The sequence below is a fragment of the Sorex araneus genome, chromosome 3, assembly GCF_027595985.1.
Source record: "Sorex araneus isolate mSorAra2 chromosome 3, mSorAra2.pri, whole genome shotgun sequence".
Taxonomy (NCBI): Eukaryota; Metazoa; Chordata; class Mammalia; order Eulipotyphla; family Soricidae; genus Sorex; species Sorex araneus.
Genome location: NC_073304.1, coordinates 26,843,181 through 26,862,088, shown reverse-complemented (window position 1 = coordinate 26,862,088; position 18,908 = coordinate 26,843,181). Strand labels below are relative to the sequence as shown.

General features: G+C 59.7%; 1 protein-coding gene across 3 annotated transcripts; it reads right to left on the bottom strand.

The window, feature by feature from the left end:
• Positions 1-376: 376 nt before the first annotated feature.
• Positions 377-17,792, bottom strand: ABCD4 (ATP binding cassette subfamily D member 4). Of its 3 annotated transcripts, XM_004612286.2 has the most exons (19): positions 17,607-17,792; positions 14,718-14,836; positions 14,458-14,585; positions 12,800-12,939; positions 10,284-10,400; positions 9,881-10,006; positions 9,081-9,131; positions 6,025-6,119; positions 5,728-5,849; positions 5,539-5,630; positions 5,273-5,362; positions 3,785-3,996; positions 3,588-3,679; positions 2,727-2,763; positions 2,376-2,425; positions 1,826-1,878; positions 1,527-1,603; positions 980-1,095; positions 377-846 (listed from the first exon to the last, which is right to left on the bottom strand). In XM_004612286.2, exons 1-19 carry the CDS (start codon positions 17,642-17,644, stop codon positions 778-780), a joined length of 1,824 nt encoding a protein of 607 aa, XP_004612343.2. In that variant the 5' UTR covers positions 17,645-17,792; the 3' UTR covers positions 377-777. The 3 variants fall into 3 exon arrangements, 2 of the variants coding, with proteins under 2 accessions (XP_004612343.2, XP_054987286.1); XM_055131311.1 differs by having other exon boundaries at positions 5,273-5,601; XR_008629200.1 differs by lacking the exons at positions 377-846; positions 980-1,095; positions 3,588-3,679 and having other exon boundaries at positions 1,567-1,603; positions 5,273-5,601.
• Positions 17,793-18,908: the final 1,116 nt, after the last annotated feature.

Here is an 18,908-nt window from a genome sequence, read left to right as displayed (position 1 = left end):
AGGAAAAAAAAAAGGACCGGGGAGAGAGCCCAGGAGCTCGTGCCTGGGACCCCCAGCGCTGCTGGGGAGGCACCTGCCCCCAGGGAAAAAAAAAGCCCGAGAGGGTTGGGCACAGCTGACAAATGGAAGCGAGGAGGTGTGAAATGCAACTCTCAGAAGAGAAGATTCCAGCAGAGCGAGAGTCCTGAGCAAGCAAGGCCCCTGGGAGCCGTAGGACAGCGGGGAGGGCACTTGCCTTGTACAGGGCTGACCCAGGTTCGATCCCTGGATGGCTCCCCGAGCACTGCCAGGCACTCCTGAGCACAGAGCTGGGAGTCAGCCCCCGAGCAAACACACACGCAGAAGCCTTGAAAGACCAATCCACGTGGAGAAGGGGGAATGCCGCAGAAAAACACCTGTTTAATGACTTCCCTGATAAAAAAGTCACGACACTTAAGAGGTCAGTTAAAGTGAAAAGCCACAAAATCAGATGGACTGAAGTGATCCCGGGGTCCCGGGGTCTCCGCCCAGCGTCGTCTCCTGGACCCTTCCGCAGGGGCGGGATTCTCTTCAGAAAGCACCATGAGGTTCCGTGTGGGGGATCAGTGCGCCATGGAGCCCCAGCGGGCCTGTGTGTTCCGGGGTGGGGGGGTGGCTGCCGGCTGCAGGGCTTCCTCTGCACAAGGCATAGGCACAAGGCAACGGGGACCCCCCGGTCCTTCCCCCTGGGTCTCCGCGGGGACCTGCCCCCAGCCCCGAGCTCGGCTCTCCTTCCGGTGGCCACGGGCGTCCTGGGCTTTACTCCACTTTGATCTTGCTCAGTTCCCACCTTCCCTCTCCGCAGAGCTTCAGGCGCAAGGAGTGGAACTGGGAGAGAGGACAGCAGGCCGGGGTCAGGGGGCAACCCGAGCACCCGCTCCCCAACCTTGGCTCTCTGCCACCGTCCTCCTCCTCCTCCCCCTCCTGCAGGCCTGCGGCCCTGAGCGGTGACGGCAGGCACCTTCTCCAGGCTGCGCCGGTGGCCCACGCTGACGAACGTCATGCCCAGCTGCTGGCCGACACGGTACAGCTCGCTCTCTGCCTCCTCTGTGAGCGCGCTGGTGGCTTCGTCAAGCACTGGGGGGGGACAGAGCCCGCCAGGGGAGCTGAGTCCCGCCCGGGCTGCCCCTCCAGACCACACTCACCTCTGCAGGCGCCAGGGGAGGCCGGGAGCTGCCCGCAGGAGCCCTGTCCTGGGAGGGGGGTGACCACAGGGGCAGGAGGCCGGGCTGCGTTCGGGCAGCCCCTAGCCTCAGAAGGACAAACACCCCTCGGCCTCCGAGACACAGGTGCGGCCACGGCCCAGGCGGGTCCGGGAAAGAGTCCCCAACCACTGGGCGGGGTGCCAGCTCACGGAGAGCTCAGTCCCAGGGCGTCAAAGCCTGGGTCCTCTCAAGGCTGGCCCCACCCGCTGCGGGGACCAATGCAGCCGAGGGACACGCCAGGGCCACAGCTCGGGGACACAGAGGCGCCCAGCCCCGGCCCCCTCCTGCAGGGGGCAACCTCACCTGCATACTTGGGCTGAAGGTAGAAGAGCCGGGCAAAGGACAGTCGCTGCATCTCCCCGGGGGACAGCACGTCGTACCTGACACGGGGGCGGGGGAGGAGAAGAGGAGATGGCTTGTGCCAGCTGGTTCCGAAAGGGAAGCAAATGGCCCCAGGAGCGGAGCTGGCCAACAACTGAGTGGACTCAGGGGCCAGCAGTCAGGACCGTCGCTGGACCCTGGGGCCAACAGGACCAGCAGGCACGGCCATCTCTTACCCGGGGAGGTCAGCGTGGCAGCATCCCCCCCCACCCCTTCCTTACCAGTTCCAGTCGACCGGCTGGTCCAGACCCTCCGTCCTGGCCACCAAGCTGGACTGCAACACACCCAGAGGGATGGACAGACATGAGAGGCCCCAGCGCTGCCCTCCCACCCCTGCCACCCTGTGTGACCGCAGGCCCCTACCCAACCCACTCGAGTGACAGACCTCCCCCTGGAGGCCGTGAGCACCCTCCACCCCGCACCCCCGCAGCTACTCTGAGATCTTCTGAAGTTTAGTGGCCTCGGGCGGGGCGGAGAGTGCAGGCTTGGCATACAGGAGACCTGGGCTGGCTCCCTGGCACTGCAGGGTCCTCTGAGCACCATCAGGAGTGACCTCCAAGCACAGAGCCAGGACTGGCCTCTGAGCACTGCCAGGTGTGCCCCCCACCCCGGAAAGAAAACAAACCCTAAAATAGCTGCTTTAGTCGGCCAGCTTTCAATTCAGCTGGAAGCGGGCGCCCCCTGGTGGCCTGCTCCTGACAACACCCCAGCGGGCTCCAGGCCCCCTGCAAGGATGCTAACAGGTGGGCTTGGAAATAACCCCCCACTTACCAGCCCTGCCAACTCTAAGAACCTCATGATCCTCTCGTCATCAATGGAACCTGCAGAACAGAAAGAGAGGTCTCCTTGAAGAGGCGGCACCGTGGGGGCACCAGGGAGACTGGGCTCCGTCTAGCAGGGGGCAGACTGGGGTCAGAGCTGGGGAGGGACGGATCCAGCCCTCCAAGGAGGAACCCCCCTCCTTCTACTCCTGGGCGGGGAGGGGATGTCAGGGACCCCCTGGAGCCAACAGCTGAGCTGGGGAGGGGGTGCTGGGGGGGGGGAAGGCAGGAATGCAGTCGAGGCTGGCTGTCTTGTTGAGGGTCAGGCTGAGCAGGGGCCGGGGGCAGGAGGCCAGCTCACCCGAGTCGGGGTAGATCTCCTTCAGCGGGTAGATCACCTGCAGGAACCAAAACCACACAAGGGCTGGAACGATAGCATAGCGGGGAGGGCGTTTGCCTTGCACGCTGCCAACCCAGATTCAATTCCCAGCACCACATATGAACCCCTGAGCACCGCCAGGAGTAATTCCTGAGTGCAGAGCCAGGAGTAACCCCTGTGTATCGCCGGGTGTGACCCTCCCCCAACAACAACAACAAAAAACATGAGGCTGCACACACCCAGCCCCCCCCAAGCCCCTCCACCCAACCAACTGCTGTGTCTCAGCCTATGGACCCCGGAAGGGGGACTCCCAGAATCCAACAAACACCCGGAACACCCAGCCTGTGACTCCACAGCGTGCCCTGCCTCCAGGGGGGCTCTGCCACCAGACCCCACCCACGCATGCTGAAAAAAGTGATTTTGTCGTGGGGCTCAGGGATTATTCCCAGCAGGCACAGGGATAATACTGGGTGTCGGGGATGGAACCTACATGTGTACAAAGTAGTGCTGTACGCGTGGTACTACCTCTCTGGACCTAAAACGCTCTTAGAGGGGCCAGAGAAATTGTACAGCGGGTTGGGCATTTGCCTTGCATAACGCTGACCTGTATTCGATCCCTGGCACTTTCTATGACCCCCCTCCCCCCCGCAAGCACCGCCAAGAGTGATTCCCGAGAGCAGAGCCAGGAGTAACCCGAGTCTGTCAGGTGTGCTCCCCGCCCACCAAATGATCTCGTCGAGGAGCAGTTCCTGGGTACAAAGTGGGTGACAGACCTCACCACCCGCCCCAGCAGCGCCCCAGGCTGAGCTAAGATATTGTCAGGGGGTCCCGGAACTCGCTGACCTGCTCCCGAAGGGTCCCATCAGTGAAGAAGGGCTTCTGGGGCAGGAACAGCACCCCCCGGGGCCCGAAGTCCGTCAGCATCCGCACCGACCCTGCAGACCCCCAGACACTGCCGCTGTGCATCTCCCGGGGAGGGCAGCGGCCGCTCGGCCCCACCCCCCTCTCCCCCGAGACACGAGCACACGCCGGCCCCTCACCCCGGGAGCTGGCCCAGAGGCCGCCCAGCACTCGCAACAGAGACGTCTTGCCGGTGCCCGTGTTCCCGGTGATGAGCAGGCTCTGGCCCTCGGAGACCTTCAGGCTCAGGTCCCGGATGAAGGGCCGGTCGGAGGAGGCAGGGGCGGAGATGCAGACGCGCTCCAGAAGGAAGGCGGTGTCTGCCGGCTCTGCGCCGGGCCGTCCCGGGGCCCTGGGGTCCGAGGGGAGAAGGGGTACAGGAGCTGAGGGCGTCCGCTCTGAGCAGAGGCTGCCCAGGCGCTGAGTCGGGCCTCACACACCGCGCTGAAGTCCCGATGCCCGGAACCTCAGCACGTGAGCCGGGCTGGAGACGGGGTTTGGGGGACACGCTGACGGGAAAACCAGCAGCAGGGTCCGGCCCTGGTCCAATACCGCTGCTGGGGTCTGAACAGGGAGGGGTGGTGGAGGGACAGGATGGGGGTAAGGGGCTTTCCTTGCATGTGGCTTCCCCAGCATTGCGGGGGTCCCCCAGAGCACTGACAGGGGCGATCCCTGAGCACCGATGACTATGACCCTCTACTCTCCCGGCCCTCTTGCCCAGCTGGAGAAATGAGCTGAGAAGCTGGCTCAATGGGCAGGAGAACCTGCTCTGCAATCAGAGCCCCAGATTAATCCCCAGGACCACATGCTGAGATGCCCAATCCCTGCTGAGAGCCACCCCTCAATCAGAGCTGGAGTAGCCCCCCGGCACTGCCCGGTGTGGCTCCCCACCAGAGAAAAACAAGGAGAGGGAGAGTAACCAGGGGTGTGCATGCACGGAGGACAGGCTGGGGAGGGCCTGGGAGAGGCACCCGGCTGGCCTCCCGAGAAACCCGCCCTGCTGAGACCAGTGGGGAGGGGAGGGGGACAGTGGCACAAAGGCCAGAAACACAACAGCCATGGACACATCCGCATACATCAACATGCCTGTACACATGGACACGCCTCCACATACAGACGTCTGTAGAGGAACTGAATCATCCCTGGAGGGGCTCAGGAGACCCTAAGTGGTGCCCGGGGTGGAACCCAGGGTGGCTGCGGGCAAGGCCAGTGCCTTCCCTGCTGTATTCTCTCTCCAGCCCAACCAAACCGATTTTGCTATGTTTGTTGGGGGTGTGGCGGGGGCAGTCACCCTGCCACAGTCGAAGCTGCTTCTACCTCAGTGTTGGGAGCCTGCTCCTAAGGGTGCTCGGACACCGGCTCCCGCCCACAGAGCATGCGCGCCTGCCCTCCGAGCCTTCTCCCTGGCCCAGCCCCCTGCATCCTGTTTCTCTCAGGCCCAAGCAGCTGGGCGTGGCCTCCTCCGTCCAGGGGCCAGGGTCAGTGAACAGAATGACGAGAAGAGCCTCACTCACGGGCACATTCGGCATTCCCCTCTCGGCACTCTGCTGCCCACCGGGAGGGCAGGCTCTGGGCCATGCGGGACCCCGGCCCTGTGCCCACCCAGCAGCCCTGCCCGCTGGGCTTACCCGTCAAAGTCCCACTCGCTTTCGTCCGGGATCTCATCGTCCTGCGACTTATGCGACATGGCCAGCAGGGTCTCCTGGAGCTCGCCGATCCTGGGCAGGAGGGGGAAAGGCCGAGCGTGGCCTGGGCAGCGGGTACAAAGCGCCCCTCCCAGTCCCCTGTGCCAGGGAGTGGGGAGAGCTGGTTCCATCCTCGCAGGGTGAGTGGTTTTCCACCGACTTCCCGGCGGGTACCTGCCCTGTGTCCGAGCGCACAGCCCGCAGCCCACCTGTGTGTGTACCCGGCCACGTCCGAGAGCGTGGTGGACAGGTCGATGAGCCGGGTGAAGCAGCTGATGAGGTAGATGCACACAAAGGCGTTCTGGACGGAGACGGGCACAGGGAGTGTGGACTCCGCGCCCAGGGCCGGGCGGGGAGCAGGGCAGGAGGGCGTCCTGGAGGAGGAGAGGGCAGCTCACCTTGCTGACCAGGGTGCTGAGCTGGGTGGGGCTCAGGTCTCCGTAGACGCCGCTGAAAATGGGGATGGCGATCACCACGTAACTCAGGATGCTGCCCAGGTAGTCGAAGGTGTTGATGCCAACTGCGGGGGAGCCTGGCTGAGCCCCCGAGCCACGCCTGTGCTCTGAGCCAGAGGCAGGGCGGCCTCCCCGGGACCCTCCGCGCTGAGGCGGGGCCGCCCTGGCTCACTCCTTCAGCAGAGCGCGAGGGGCGGTGCAGGGGGGCTCGGGGAGGGCGGTAGGGCTCCCGCCACCTACTGTACAGCCAGAGCTCCTTGGCCATCAGCTGCCTCTGGGTCTGCAGCAGCGCCTGCAGCCTGCGGTTGGTCCGCACGTGCTCCACGTGCCCAGCCCTGCGAGAAAGACCGGCACGTGCCGGAGGCCTGGAGAACCCTGGGCCTCTCACACACGGACACGCCTACACACACACACACACACACACACACACACACACACACACACACACCCCCTCTGCAGGCACAGACATACCTGCAGAGGTACACGAATCACCCCTGGCCTGGCCTGGAGAACCCTGGGCCTCTCACACATGGACACACCTACACACACACACACACACACACACACACACACACACACACACACACACATCCCTCTGCAGGCACAGACATACCACTGAGGTACACCTCTGACACATGGACACACCTACACACACACACATACACACACACACACCCCTCTGCAGGCACAGACATACCTGCTGAGGTACACCTCTGACACATGGACACACCTACACACACACACACACACCTACACACACACACACACACACACACACACACCCCTCTGCAGGCACAGACATACCTGCAGAGGTACACCTCTGACACATGGACACACCTACACACACACACACACCTACACACACACATCTACACACACACCTACACACACACATCTACACACACCTACACACACACACACACACACACACACACCCCTCTGCAGGCACAGACATACCTGCAGAGGTACACCTCTGACACATGGACACACCTACACACACACACACACATACACACACACACCTACACACACACACCTACACACACACACCTACACACACACACACCTACACACACACACCTACACACACACACACCTACACACACACACACACACACACCTCTGCAGGCACAGACATACCTGCAGAGGTACACCTCTCACACATGGACACACCTACATACACACACACACACACACACACCTCTGCAGGCACAGACATACCTGCAGAGATACATGAATCACCCCTGGAGGGGCTCAGGAGACCCTAAGTGGTGCCTGGGGTCGAACCCAGGGTGGCTGCGTGCAAGGCCTGGCCCTTCCCTGCCGTATTCTCTCCGGCCCGACCAAACCGATTTTGTTGTTTGAGTGGGGGCCTAGTCCATCAAAATGACCCCGGGATCCTGTCTGCCCAGAGCACCCAGGCACTGGGTGTTTTGTTCATCCAGCCTACTATTGAACGAACACGACCCGGCCGACCTTATCCTGGCCAGTGACAACCCTGATGGGAGGTGCCGACATCCTTAAGCCTAAGCATATGGTACTGTCATTCTAGTACAGTGGGGAGGGTGTTTGCCAACGCTGGTTCGATTCCAGGTACCCCAGGTGATCCCCCGAGCACCGCCAGGAGTGATCCCTGAGTGCAGAGCCAGGAGGAAGCCCTGAGCACTGCTGTGGTGGGCCCAGAAACAAAACTGAGCATCCACCTCCTCACCTGTACCAAGGAGCCAGTCCCACCCGCACTCGGGGCTAGAGTCGGAATTCCTGAATATAAAGCGCCAGGCCCCAGGAGGACCCTCTGCCCAGGCACCTACCAGCAGACACCTGGCGAGTGAGCAGCTCTGGCTGACTGCGCTGGGTGACAGCTACAGGGGGGAACGTTTCCGGCGGGGAGGTGCTCCTCTTTGCTTGTTGTTTCTATTTGGGGCTAAGCCTGACTGCGCTAAGGGGTCATCCTGGCCCTGCGCTTGGGGATCACTCGTGACAGGGCTCGGGGGACCATACAGGTTCCCTGGGATGAGCTGAGGTCTGCCACATGCCAGGTAAGGGCCCTACCCACTACACTCCCTCTCAGGCCCCTGGGTGCTCCCAACCCAGGGCTGCGAAGGTGCACTGCAACCTCTGCCTGGAGCAGGGAAGAGGCCAGCAGGGAGTGTGTGTGTGTGTGTGTGTGTGTGTGTGTGTGTGTGTGTGTGTGTGTGTGTGTGTGTGCTTGTGTGCCTGGAGCAGGGAAGAGGCCAGCAGGGAGTGTGTGTGTGTGTCTGGAGCAGGGAAAAGGTCAGCAGGGAGTGTGTGTGTGTGTGTGTGTGTGTGTGTGTGCCTGGAGCAGGGAAGAGGCCAGCAGAGCAGAGAGTGTGTGTGTGTGTGTGTGTGTGTGCCTGGAGCAGGGAAGAGGCCAGCAGAGCAGAGAGTGTGTGTGTGTGTGTGTGTGTGTGCCTGGAGCAGGGAAGAGGCCAGCAGAGCAGGGAGTGTGTGTGTGTGTGTGTGTGTGTGCCTGGAGCAGGGAAGAGGCCAGCAGGGAGTGTAGGGAGTGTGTGTGTATGTGTGTGTGTGTGTGTGTGTGTGTGTGTGTGTGTGTGTGTGTGTGTGCCTGGAGCAGGGAAGAGGCCAGCAGGGAGTGTGTGTGTGTGTGTGTGCCTGGAGCAGGGAAGAGGCCAGCAGGGAGTGTGTGTGTGTGTGTGTGTGTGTGTGTGTGTGAAATCCATCTGGATCTCCACAAACCAACTGCCAATGCCCGTAGCTTCCCGAACAGAACTGCTCCAGGCCAGCTCTATCCCCCACAGCCTAACTCCGAGCCGAGATTCCCAGCGCTACTGGCACCCCCCAGCGGTGGCAGCTACCAACTGCTGCAGAGACGGAGCCTGAGGTTTCAAGAAGCCGGGATCCCTGCTCCCCACCCCCGCACGCGGCCCAGGACGGGCTCCCACCCTCCCAACCCCTAGTCCAAACACAGGCCTTGCAGGAGCAGCGCAGAGCCGTGTCTCAGGCTGGGACAGAAATGCGACTCCACAATGCTGCTGTACCCCAGACCCCCCTGCTTTCCTGGGGGCTCCGTCCCCTCCTGCTAGAGACAGGGGGCAGCCTTGGACCCCACTGGGACAGATGGCCACTTCCAGAGGCAGAGGCCCTACAGTCCTCAGCAAAGAAGGAAGCGTTTGTTCATCCCATCCCGGGAGGGAGCCTGTCCCGCCCCTCCAGAGAGCATGTCCCTGGGCCAAGGAAGAGAAAGATGAGGGCGGGGAGAGCAGCGGGGTGAGGAGGGCCGAGGCCGAGGGGAGGAACACGCACTCCAGGCTCACCTGTAGAAAGCAGCAGGCTCGGCGTTCACGCGGATCTGCATGTGCTTGAACCTGTGTGGGCCCGGGAGAACCACGTGTGGGTGTGAGCAGCACTGGCCTTCAGAGCCTCGGGTCAGGGAGACGGCCTGGCGGGGCCTGACCGGGGAGAACCGCAGGGCAGGCCACGGGGCATGGTCCCCTGCAGGGCAGTGCGTGGACCAGAGCATGGGGGGAGGCCAGGATGACACTGATGAGGGGCCTCCTTGCAGCTCTCCCAGTGGCCGCAGCTCCCACAGCAGACGCCAGACTGTCCTGGGGCCAAGGGCTGGTGTCCGACACAGGTGGGATTTGATTTTTTTTTTTTTTTTTTTTGCCTTTTGGGTCACACCTGGCGACACACAGGGGTTACTCCTGGCTCTGCACTCAGGAATTACCCCTGGCGGTGCTCAGGGGACCATATGGGATGCTGGGAATAATCGAACCCGGGTCGGCTGCGTGCAAGGCAAACGCCCCACCCGCTGTGCTAGCGCTCCAGCCCCCACAGGTGGGATTTGAATCAGTCTTTTTTTGTTGGGTCTGGTCTGTTTGGGGGGCCACACCTAGCGGCGCTCAGGGCTGACTCCTGACTCTGTGCTCAGAGATCACTCCTGGTGAGGCTCCAGGGACCACGTGGGGTGCGGGAGATCGAACCCAGGTAGGCCGTGTGCAAGGCAAGCGCCCTCCCCGCTGAGCCATCGAGTCCTTCGCTGAAGCGGCCAGGCTTAGCCTGCAGGTGCCCTAGCTGGGAGGCCCTGCCTGGGAATCCCAAGCCACAGACGCACCTGAAATCCCCCTCCAGCTTCTCCTGCTGGACCAGCTTGGCCACGATGGGTCCCATCAGCATTTTGTTCACGATGGTTCCCAGGATGAAATATCCGAAGATACTCACAGGCCCCAGCCAGCCGGTGCTGAAAGACAGGGAGGGTGTGGCCACCACACACCCCGCCCCCTGCTCCCTGGGCGGGGCCGGTCCCGCCCATCTCAGCAGTGCCAGCGCCTGCTGGGACCAGGTGGCGCCCACTAAGCTGTGGGGACGCCAGGATCCCTATACACAGGTCCACCTCGAGGCAGAGGGAGGACAAGGGCCAAGGAGGGCTTCCTGGGGAGCAGGTGGCGGGAGGGAAGGCTGGTGCTAGGGACACTGACCCCGTGAGACTGGGGCAGGGTTGCGGGGAGGCGGGTTACCTCTGGAAGCACTGGTAGGTGTAGTAGACCAGGGTGAAGGGGGAGATAAGCAGCTTGCTGGCCACGCTGCTCAGCTGCCGGCAGAACCGCTCCACATCCTGGCTGATGCGCTGGTCCCTGGGGCGAGAGGCAGAGTGGGACCCTCAGCACCCCTTCCTCCCCCACCCTGCCTTTCAGTGGGGTCAGCAAGACAAGATCAGGGGCTGGAGCGATAGCACAGCGGGTAGGGTGTTCGCCTTGCACGCAGCCGGCCTGGGTTTGATTCCCAGCATCCCATATGGTCTCCCAAGCACCACACTGGGAGTGGTTCCTGAGCGCAGAGCCAGGAGTAACCCCTGTGCATCGCCGGGTGTGACCCAAAAGAGAGAGAAAAAAAAAGAAAGACAAGATCAGACAAAGGTTCCTACCCTTTCTAGGGTCATAGAGGTCCTGTGGTTCAGCTGCTGGTCCTGGTGCCTTAGCTTACCTCTCAGAAATAGCCACAACGTGAAAGGCCCAGAATCCAGGGGGCAAAGTCAAATTTAAAAAGTGAGGGGAGGGGCTGGAGCGATAGCACAGCGGGTAGGGCATTTGCCTTGCATGCGGCCAACCCGAGTTCGATTCCCAGCATCCAATATGGTCCCCTGAGCACCGCCAGGGGTAATTCCTGAGTGCAGAGCCAGGAGTAACCCCTGTGCATTGCCGGGAGTGACCCAAAAAGCAACAACAACAAAAAAAAAGTGAGGGGAGATGAGTCGATTTTCTGGCTGCTCAGGGAAGCCAGCCCCCTCCTCTCATTCCTCCTTGTAAGCCTGCCTCTACACTCGCCAGGTGACTGTGGAATCTTCGAGGGCTGATGAGGTGGAGAACAGCCACCTCGGAGCGGGGAGAGAACTCGGGGGCTAGAGCACAAGGCCTGCACCTGATCCACAACACCACAGGCGCTGAGCAACACTGGCCCTATGCAAACAGAACAAAATGCGGCGCTCTCCAGAGAGAGAGAGGGGGGGGCGAGGGGGGGAACGAGGGTTATGGTGCTGGCCTGGTATGTGGCTGACCTGGACTTGTCTCCCATATGGTCTCCTTGAGCACTGCCAGGAGTGATCCCTGAGCACAGACCCGGGAGTAAGCCCCCGAGTGGAGGCAGGTGAGGTCGGCCTCCGCCCCAAATCAAACCGAACCAAGACAAACCAAACAGGAGCTGGAGAGACAGTCGAGGGGCCAGAGCACATCCCCCTGCCAGCAGCATGCAGGGTCCCCACAGCACAGCGGGGGTTGCCGGGGAAATCCGGCCCAAGTCTTAGGAGCATCAGGCCAAATCCTCAGGCCCAGTTCCAGAGAAGGTTCCTGGGCCCCTCGATCACCTCCTGGGAGTCTCCCCCCACCCCAACTGCTCCCTGCCTCCACACACGCCAAATTAGACAAAACCACAGCAGCCTCCCAAGAATGCTGCAAAACTGAGCTTGAGGAGAGGGAAGTTCTTTCTCAGAAGGAAGCAAGAGAGCACTGGGGCAGGAGTCTGCATATCGCGAAGCCCCAGGCCACACAAACTTCTGTGTCCTGAGATGAAATCGGGCCAGTGCCCACACCCGGGGTCAGTGTCCTCTGGAGAGACACAGGACAGCCGGCTGGCAGACAGGCAGGCAGCGTGCAGGCTGCAGCACGAACACCCCTGCACGTCCTGGGCAGGCAGAATAGGGCCTGGGCACTCTGTGGCATTAAACGGGGCGGGGACAGACTCCTCGGCTGACCCGTCACCTGGGTTTTTTGTTTTGAGGGAAGGCGTTGCTCACTGGCACTCAGGGGGACCGTGTGGTGTTGGGACGGAAACCTGAGCCCCCGCAGGCAAAGCATGCAGTCAGCCCATGGGGGCTCCTCTCCCACCCACAAGCACAGTCCCGGGTGTTTTTGTTTTTTAAATGGCTGAAAATGCAAGCGCTGACTTTCTAGTGTATGTGTGTGTATATATATATATATATTTTAAGGTTTTGCATCACCTGGGGGCTGGAGCAATAGCACGGTGGGTAGGGCGTTTGCCTTACATGTGGCCAACCTGGGTTCTATTCCCAGCATCCCATATGGTCCCCCGAGCACCGCCAGGAGTAATTCCTGAGTGCATGAGTCAGGAATAACCCCTCTGCATCACCGGGTGTGACCCAAAAAGAGAAAAAAAATAAATAAAGGTTTTGCATCACCTAGCATTGCTCAGGGGCGCCTCCTAGCTGTGTACTCAGGAATTACTCCTGTTGGTGCTCAGAGAGACTATATGGGATGCCGGAGCTTGAACCCAGGTCGGTTGCGGGCAAGGAAAACGCCCTACCACCCCCAGCATTTTCTAAGCGAGATCATTTTCTCTGGAGGGAGCCTGATTTGGAATCCCCGCACCCGAAGTGGGGAAAGGGCACGGCGCCCACGTGTGGGCTGCCTGCCGGGGCTGGAAGTCCTCACACCAGGCAACTGCCCAGCGGAGAATCCCCTGCAGGGACCGTCCTGGGGGGAGGGGGGTTGGGCTGGCGTGGGCGTGCGGGAGCACCTACGGGTTGTCGATGTCATCCCGCAGGACGTTGAGGGTGTAGTAGACGCGGCCCCGGAAGTAGAGGCGGTGGAGGTGCTCGGTGAGGTCCTTCCTCCAGCTCACGTACAGCAGGTTGCAGGTGAACTGGTCAAAGCTCTTCAGCTGCGCAGTGGGGACACAAGGAGACGGGAATGGGGGGGGCGGCGGGCGGGGTCTGTTTCCCGCTCGCGTCTCAGTTCACAGGACACTGGGGCCTGCAGTGACCCAGCCCTGTTTAGAGCATCACGTCGGGGGTCCTGCGGGTGGCCAAGCGTCGAGCTAAGAAGGTCACGAGTGGGAGGCCCTGGGTTTGATCCCCATCACACAGAAATACGTAATAAGGGATCAAGTTATAGGACGACGACTCTTCCTCATACCATACATGGAGCTTTTGGGTTTTGTTCTGTTTTTGTGGGGGCCACACCCGGTAGTGCTGAGGGCTTACTGCTGGCTCTGAGCTTAGGGATCACTCCTGGTGGGTTTGTGGGGGGGGGGGGCGGCCATATGTGGTACCTAGGATTGAACCCAGGCTGGCCTCAGGCAAGGCAAATGCCCTACCCACTGCACTATTTCTCTGGTCCTTCAACTTGAAAAAATATTGTATTTATTTCTTGACTGAACACAAGCCCAAATGCAATACTGAATATTTCCTGCATTTCTTTCCTCAAATTTTGGAGTAGGTTCTGCACACATTAGGTGCTTGATGACCCACCAGGATTTGGAGTGACAGTACTGCAGGTAGCGCAGCAGCCTGGCACGTGGCCGACCCAGGTTCAGTATCTGGCACCCTGTACAGCCTCCCAAGCTCTCCCAGGAGTGATCCCTGAGTGCAGAGCCAGGAGCATGCCCAGGTGTGGTAAAGTGGAGGGAAGAAGGGAGGACGGGAGGGAGGGAGGAGAAAGAAACCCATCAGAAGTGCCAGAGTGCAAGGAGAGGGGGCTTCCCCCCCAGAACCAGCAGAACAGCCCCGGGAGGGGCCATGTGGGCAGGGAGCCTCTCTTGCAGCCCCCGAAATCCCAGCACTCCCAGCCATGTGAGGAAATGGAGAGAGGAGAGAGGGCGGGGAAAGGACAGCGACTGGGCAGCAAGCAGGAAGGAGTAAGAAAACAGCAGGCCGGGGGCCAGAGTGATAGCACAGCGGGTAGGGCGTTTGCCTTGCACGCGGCCGACCTGGGTTCGATCCCCGGCATCCCATATGGTCCCCCAAGCACCGCCAGGAGTAATTCCTGAGTGCAAAGCCAGGAGTAACCCCTGAGCATCGCCCAGTGTGACCCAAAAAAGAAAAAAAAAAAAAAGCAGCAGGCGGGAGGCGGCCCGGCCCCCGTCCTGGCTTCTCTGCCAGCACCAAGGCTCTCTGACCCTGCAGACGAGCTCTGGGCATGGAGGAGGCACTGCTGGCTTCTGCCTAATGAACCCGAAGCCCGTGGCGGCCCCCGAGGACTCCACACAGCTGAGGGACGGGCCCCCGACTGGCCAACAGCAAGACCAAAGGCCCGCTCGCAGCTCGGACTGCCGGTTCCTGGAATACAGGGACTTCCACCCCCCGCCACCCCCACCCCCAGTGCAGTTCCTGCTTCCTGGTGGTTGAGTCCCAGGGGCGGGTGCTTCCTTCACGAGGGGCGAGTCGGGAGCAGAGAGTACCATGGAGTTGAGGACGATGAGCGAGACGGCCAGGAGCGTCAGGCTCTTAAACCCTGCCAGGTCCTTGCTTCCCAGGACCCCGTAGTACTGGCTGGGGATCAGGCCCACCTGGTAGACCACCAGTTGTTCTGCGGGAGGGAGAGGAGTCGGGAATGAGCGATCAGGGGTCAGGGAGGCACGGGGTGGTCCCTCCTGAGTTCCTGCTGCACCGTTACTCCCCAGGGAAGGCAAGGCCCCACCCCAGGGTGCCCGCAACTCACCCAGCAGGGCCACACACAAAAGGGTCAGGAACATCAAGGCCGTCTGGGAGGACCAAGAGGGAAACAAGACCCTCTGAATCCGCAGAAACCGCTGGAGAAACCGCAGATCCAACCGGGGCCTGCAGAAGGGAAGCGGGAAGAGCCGGGAGACGCCTAAGAGGGCCGGCGCATCTGAGCAAAGTCACCAAACTTAGCTACACTGTTCTGGTATTTTGGGGGCCCAGGACCTGAGAAAAAGTGGCTCGGTGGGACCGAGCAGGCTTAGGAAGGAAATTCTTTAGCCTGATAATGCTGTGACAGGTTACTTACTAACCTAACAAAAGGTTATTTACCAACCCAGCAAAAACACAGTGACGGACAGAGTGCAGTGAGCTGGAATGCATGCTTTGCCTACAGGAGGCTGAAGTTCAATCCTTTGAGCACTGAGCAGGGAGTAACCCCAGAGCACTGCCAGACATGACCCAAGAACCAAAACCCCAAAACTAAAACCAACCTGGGGCTGGAGAGATAGTGCAGCGGGTAGGGCATTTGCCTTGCATGCGGCCAACCCGGATTCAATCCTCGGCATCCCATATGGTCCCCTGAGCATCGCCAGGAGTAATTCCTGGGTGCAGAGCCAAGAATCACACCTGAGCATCGCTGGGTGTGACCCCCCCCTCCAAAACAAAACAAAACTGAAACCAGGGGCTGGAGAGATAGTTCAGGGGCTAAGGCCTTGCACACGGCTGACCAGGGTTTAATTTCCAGCATTCCATATGGTCTCCCAGGAGTAATTTCTGAGTGCAGAACCAGGAGTCACCTCTGAGCACTGCCTGCTGGTGTGGCCCCAAACTAAGAACAAACAAAAAACTGAAACCAAAAGTACAGTCAGTGAGGAACCTTTAGCTGCATCTTCCTTATGGTCATAAGCAAGAGAAGTCACGTCACTTCATCAAGGATTTATAAGGGGAAAGCAAAAAGCCAAAGCAAGGGGCTAGAGTGATAGCACAGTGCGTAGGGCATTTGCCTTGCATGTGGTCGACCCGAGTTCGATTCCCAGCATTCCATAGGGTCCCCTGAGCACTGCCAAGAGTAATTCCTGAGTGCATGAGCCAGGAGTAACCCTGTGCATCACCAGGTGTGACCCAAAAAGCAAAAAAAAAAAAAAAAAAAAAAGCAAAGCAATCAGTGAGAGGGTTTAAGAGATCAAATGGTCATTTATGGCATATGATGTATCATTTACCCAGGAAATGCAGCAAGCCAATAAACGAATGTTGGAAATGGGGGCTGGAGAGATAGGACAGCGGGTAGGGTGCTTGCCTTGCACGTGGCTGGCCCAGGTTCAATCCCAGCATCCCTTATGGGTCCCTGAGTACCTCCAGGAGTAATTCCTGAGTGCTGAGACAGGAGTAACACCTGAGCACTGCTATGTGTAGCCCCCAAACTAAACAAATTTAAACAAATATAAAATGGGGCCAAAGCTCTTTCCTTGCACATGGCTGACCCAATCATGTCAGTCTCAATTGCTGGCCAGCACATGGCCCCAAGTGCTGGTGATCTATGAGCACAGAGCTAGGAGTACACCCCTGAGCACAGCAGGCTGTGGCTCCCAAATTGTCATCCCGTTGCTCATCGATTTGTTCGAGCGGGCACCAGTAACGTCTCTCATTGAGAGACTTATTGTTACTGTTTTTGGCATATCAAATACACACGGGTAGCTAGCCAGGCTCTGCCGCGCAGGCTCGATACTCTCGGTAGCTTGCCAGGCTCTCTGAGAGGGGTGGAGGAATCGAACTTGGGTCAGCCACGTGAAAGGCGAACGCCCAACCACTGTGCTATCGCTCCAGCCCGGCCTCCAAATTAGGAGAAAATAAATTCATAGGATCAAAAAAGTAAAACTTAAGTAAGTTATTTATTAATTTTTGGGGGGGAGGGGCACACCCAGCAATGCTCAGGGGTTATTCCTGGTTCTGCATTCAGCAATTACTCCTGGTGGTGCTTGGGAGACCATATGGGATGCCGAGAACTGAATCCAGTTCAGCTGCAAGCAGGGCAAATGCCCTACCCTCTGTACTATTGCTCCAGCCCCCAAATAATGTTTTTGGGATAGAAAACAATTTGAAAATCCCTCTCTAGGGGAATGCGCAGGAAAAATGGGGCGTAAAGCAGCAATCTTGGATCTTTTTATACCCACAACGGGCAACCGGTTGAAGTCCACGGGTATAATGCACTTATATAGCACCAGGCAGCGCTCCTAAGGGGAAGACAGGTAATTGCTGCAGGGCTGCTCCCCAAAACGCCGCGCAGAGTCGGGGTGCAGTAAAGCCGTCTTACATGGGTCAGGCCCTGCGCTCCATCCCTGGCACCACAAAAACTAACAAACAGAAAAGTACTGAGTGAAAAAGGTATGTGCATGGTGGTGAGGAAACTCCCGGGTTACCACTTGCAGGAGTTCCAAGCATTCTACATTTCAAGGGAAGAGCAACAAGCTTGGGCCGGTGGGCGATCAAGACACCCACTTAGCACAGCAAGGCGCGTGTCTCAGAAGGGCAGTGCAGTGAGACTGCGAACAGGAAGGAAATAAATAAAAAAACAAGCGTCCTACATGCGCCCACAGTGGGCCAAGAAGTTTAGCGGATCATTAACCAGAAACTGTGCAATTAAGGTTCTGAAAGCAAACCAAAATAGTAATAATAATAATAATAAAATCCAGGACACCCATGAACAGAGCACAGGAGGTGGCAAGAATTCCCGTGAATTCTGGGGCAGCCGAGGGCCGAGCACTGGGGCGCCCCTGGGGACCCCCTTCCCGCTGGGACGGGGTGCAAGGAAGGTGGGTGGGAGCCCTGCCCACACCGCCCCGGGTACACCCCGAGTCCGGCCCGCTCCCCGGCCGACCTCACTGCTCACCTGGCACCAGCCCGGGGCGCGGACCGCGGCACTGCCATGGCCCGTGACCTGCCGGACACTGGGGCCCGCAGCGCGCCCCCAAGTCGCTGGGGGCAGAGTCCAGACAGCGAGGAGCAGCGCGCAGCGGGCCCGGGAGGGGCGGGGCCCCGCCCGGAGACCACAGAGACGGGCGGATAGAGAGGAGGACTCCAGACACCCCGGCGGCTCCCGGAAAAAGCAAAGAGCGCCCGGCGCGGCACTCTGACGACCCTGCGCCTACAGCGCCCCCTCGTGGATCTGGGCGCGTCTCCCTTTGACTAGAGGCCGCTAGGGAACCGGACCAAACTAATGCACCTCAGTAAGGATGGGACCGAACGAATGCACTTAGGTAGCAGCAGGCGGCGCTCCCGGGGTGAAGATAGATAATTATTGTTACATTTTTCTTTCTTTCAAAAAATTGTGGGGTTTTTTTGGGGTGGCGGAGCGATAGTTCAGAGGGCAGGGCGTTTGTCTTGCACGCGGTCGACCTCGGTTCAGTCCCCAGGGTCCCACGTGGTTCCCCGAACCCGCCAGGGTTCTGTGATCCTCGAGCACAGAGTCAGGAGTAAGCCCAGAGCACTGCCAGGTGTGCCCCCACCTGCCCACCCTCCCCCCGCCCAAACTCGTTTTGGGCCACACCCGACAGTGCTCAGGGCTGACTCCTGCCTCCGCGCCCAGGGGTCACTCAGGGCAGGGCTGGGGATATTGGGTCACGTGCCGTTAGGTGCCCTGTTACAGGTATTTTCCTAAGCTGTTTTATGGCAAGTATTTGATACTTTGAGTCATGATGCTTCATACATTCTCCCCCAGAAGACACGCTGATCTTTTTATTTTTTATTTTTTTTGCTTTTTGGGTCACACCCGGCGATGCACAGGGGTTGCTCCTGGCTCTGCGCTCAGGAATTACTCCTGGCGGTGCTCAGGGGACCATATGGGATGCTGGGATTTGAACCCGGGTCGGCCACGTGCAAGGCAAACGCCCTACCCGCTGTGCTATCGCTCCAGCCCCGCTGATCTTTTTAACAAAATAAATCAGGTTTCTGATCGTGTTTAGAATAAAAGCCAAACATTTATATGCATAAAATATGGGGCCTCCCTCCACTCTTTATTAAATGGTCACTCAGTTACAGGTTCTCTAGCTCTGTGGTGAGCACTGGCCACGCATGTGTGAGAGACTCTGGTTCACCCCCCAAATCATTGGTTGGGGGGAAGTGAATGGCCACCCCACTTCAGCCTCAGGGGCTGGTCTAGGCCAGAATCTCTCTTTATCTGGGCCTGGATAAA

Coding starts and splice junctions, on each gene's coding strand:
- ABCD4 (XM_055131311.1), bottom strand. CDS start 17,644: ATGGCAGTGCCGCGGTCCGCGCCCCGGGCTGGTGCCAG. Junction 10,007..10,283: donor ACCTACCAGTGCTTCCAGAG/GTAACCCGCCTC, acceptor CCTGTCTTTCAG/CACCGGCTGGCTGGGGCCTG. Junction 5,602..5,727: donor TCAGCACCCTGGTCAGCAAG/GTGAGCTGCCCT, acceptor CTACCTCATCAG/CTGCTTCACCCGGCTCATCG.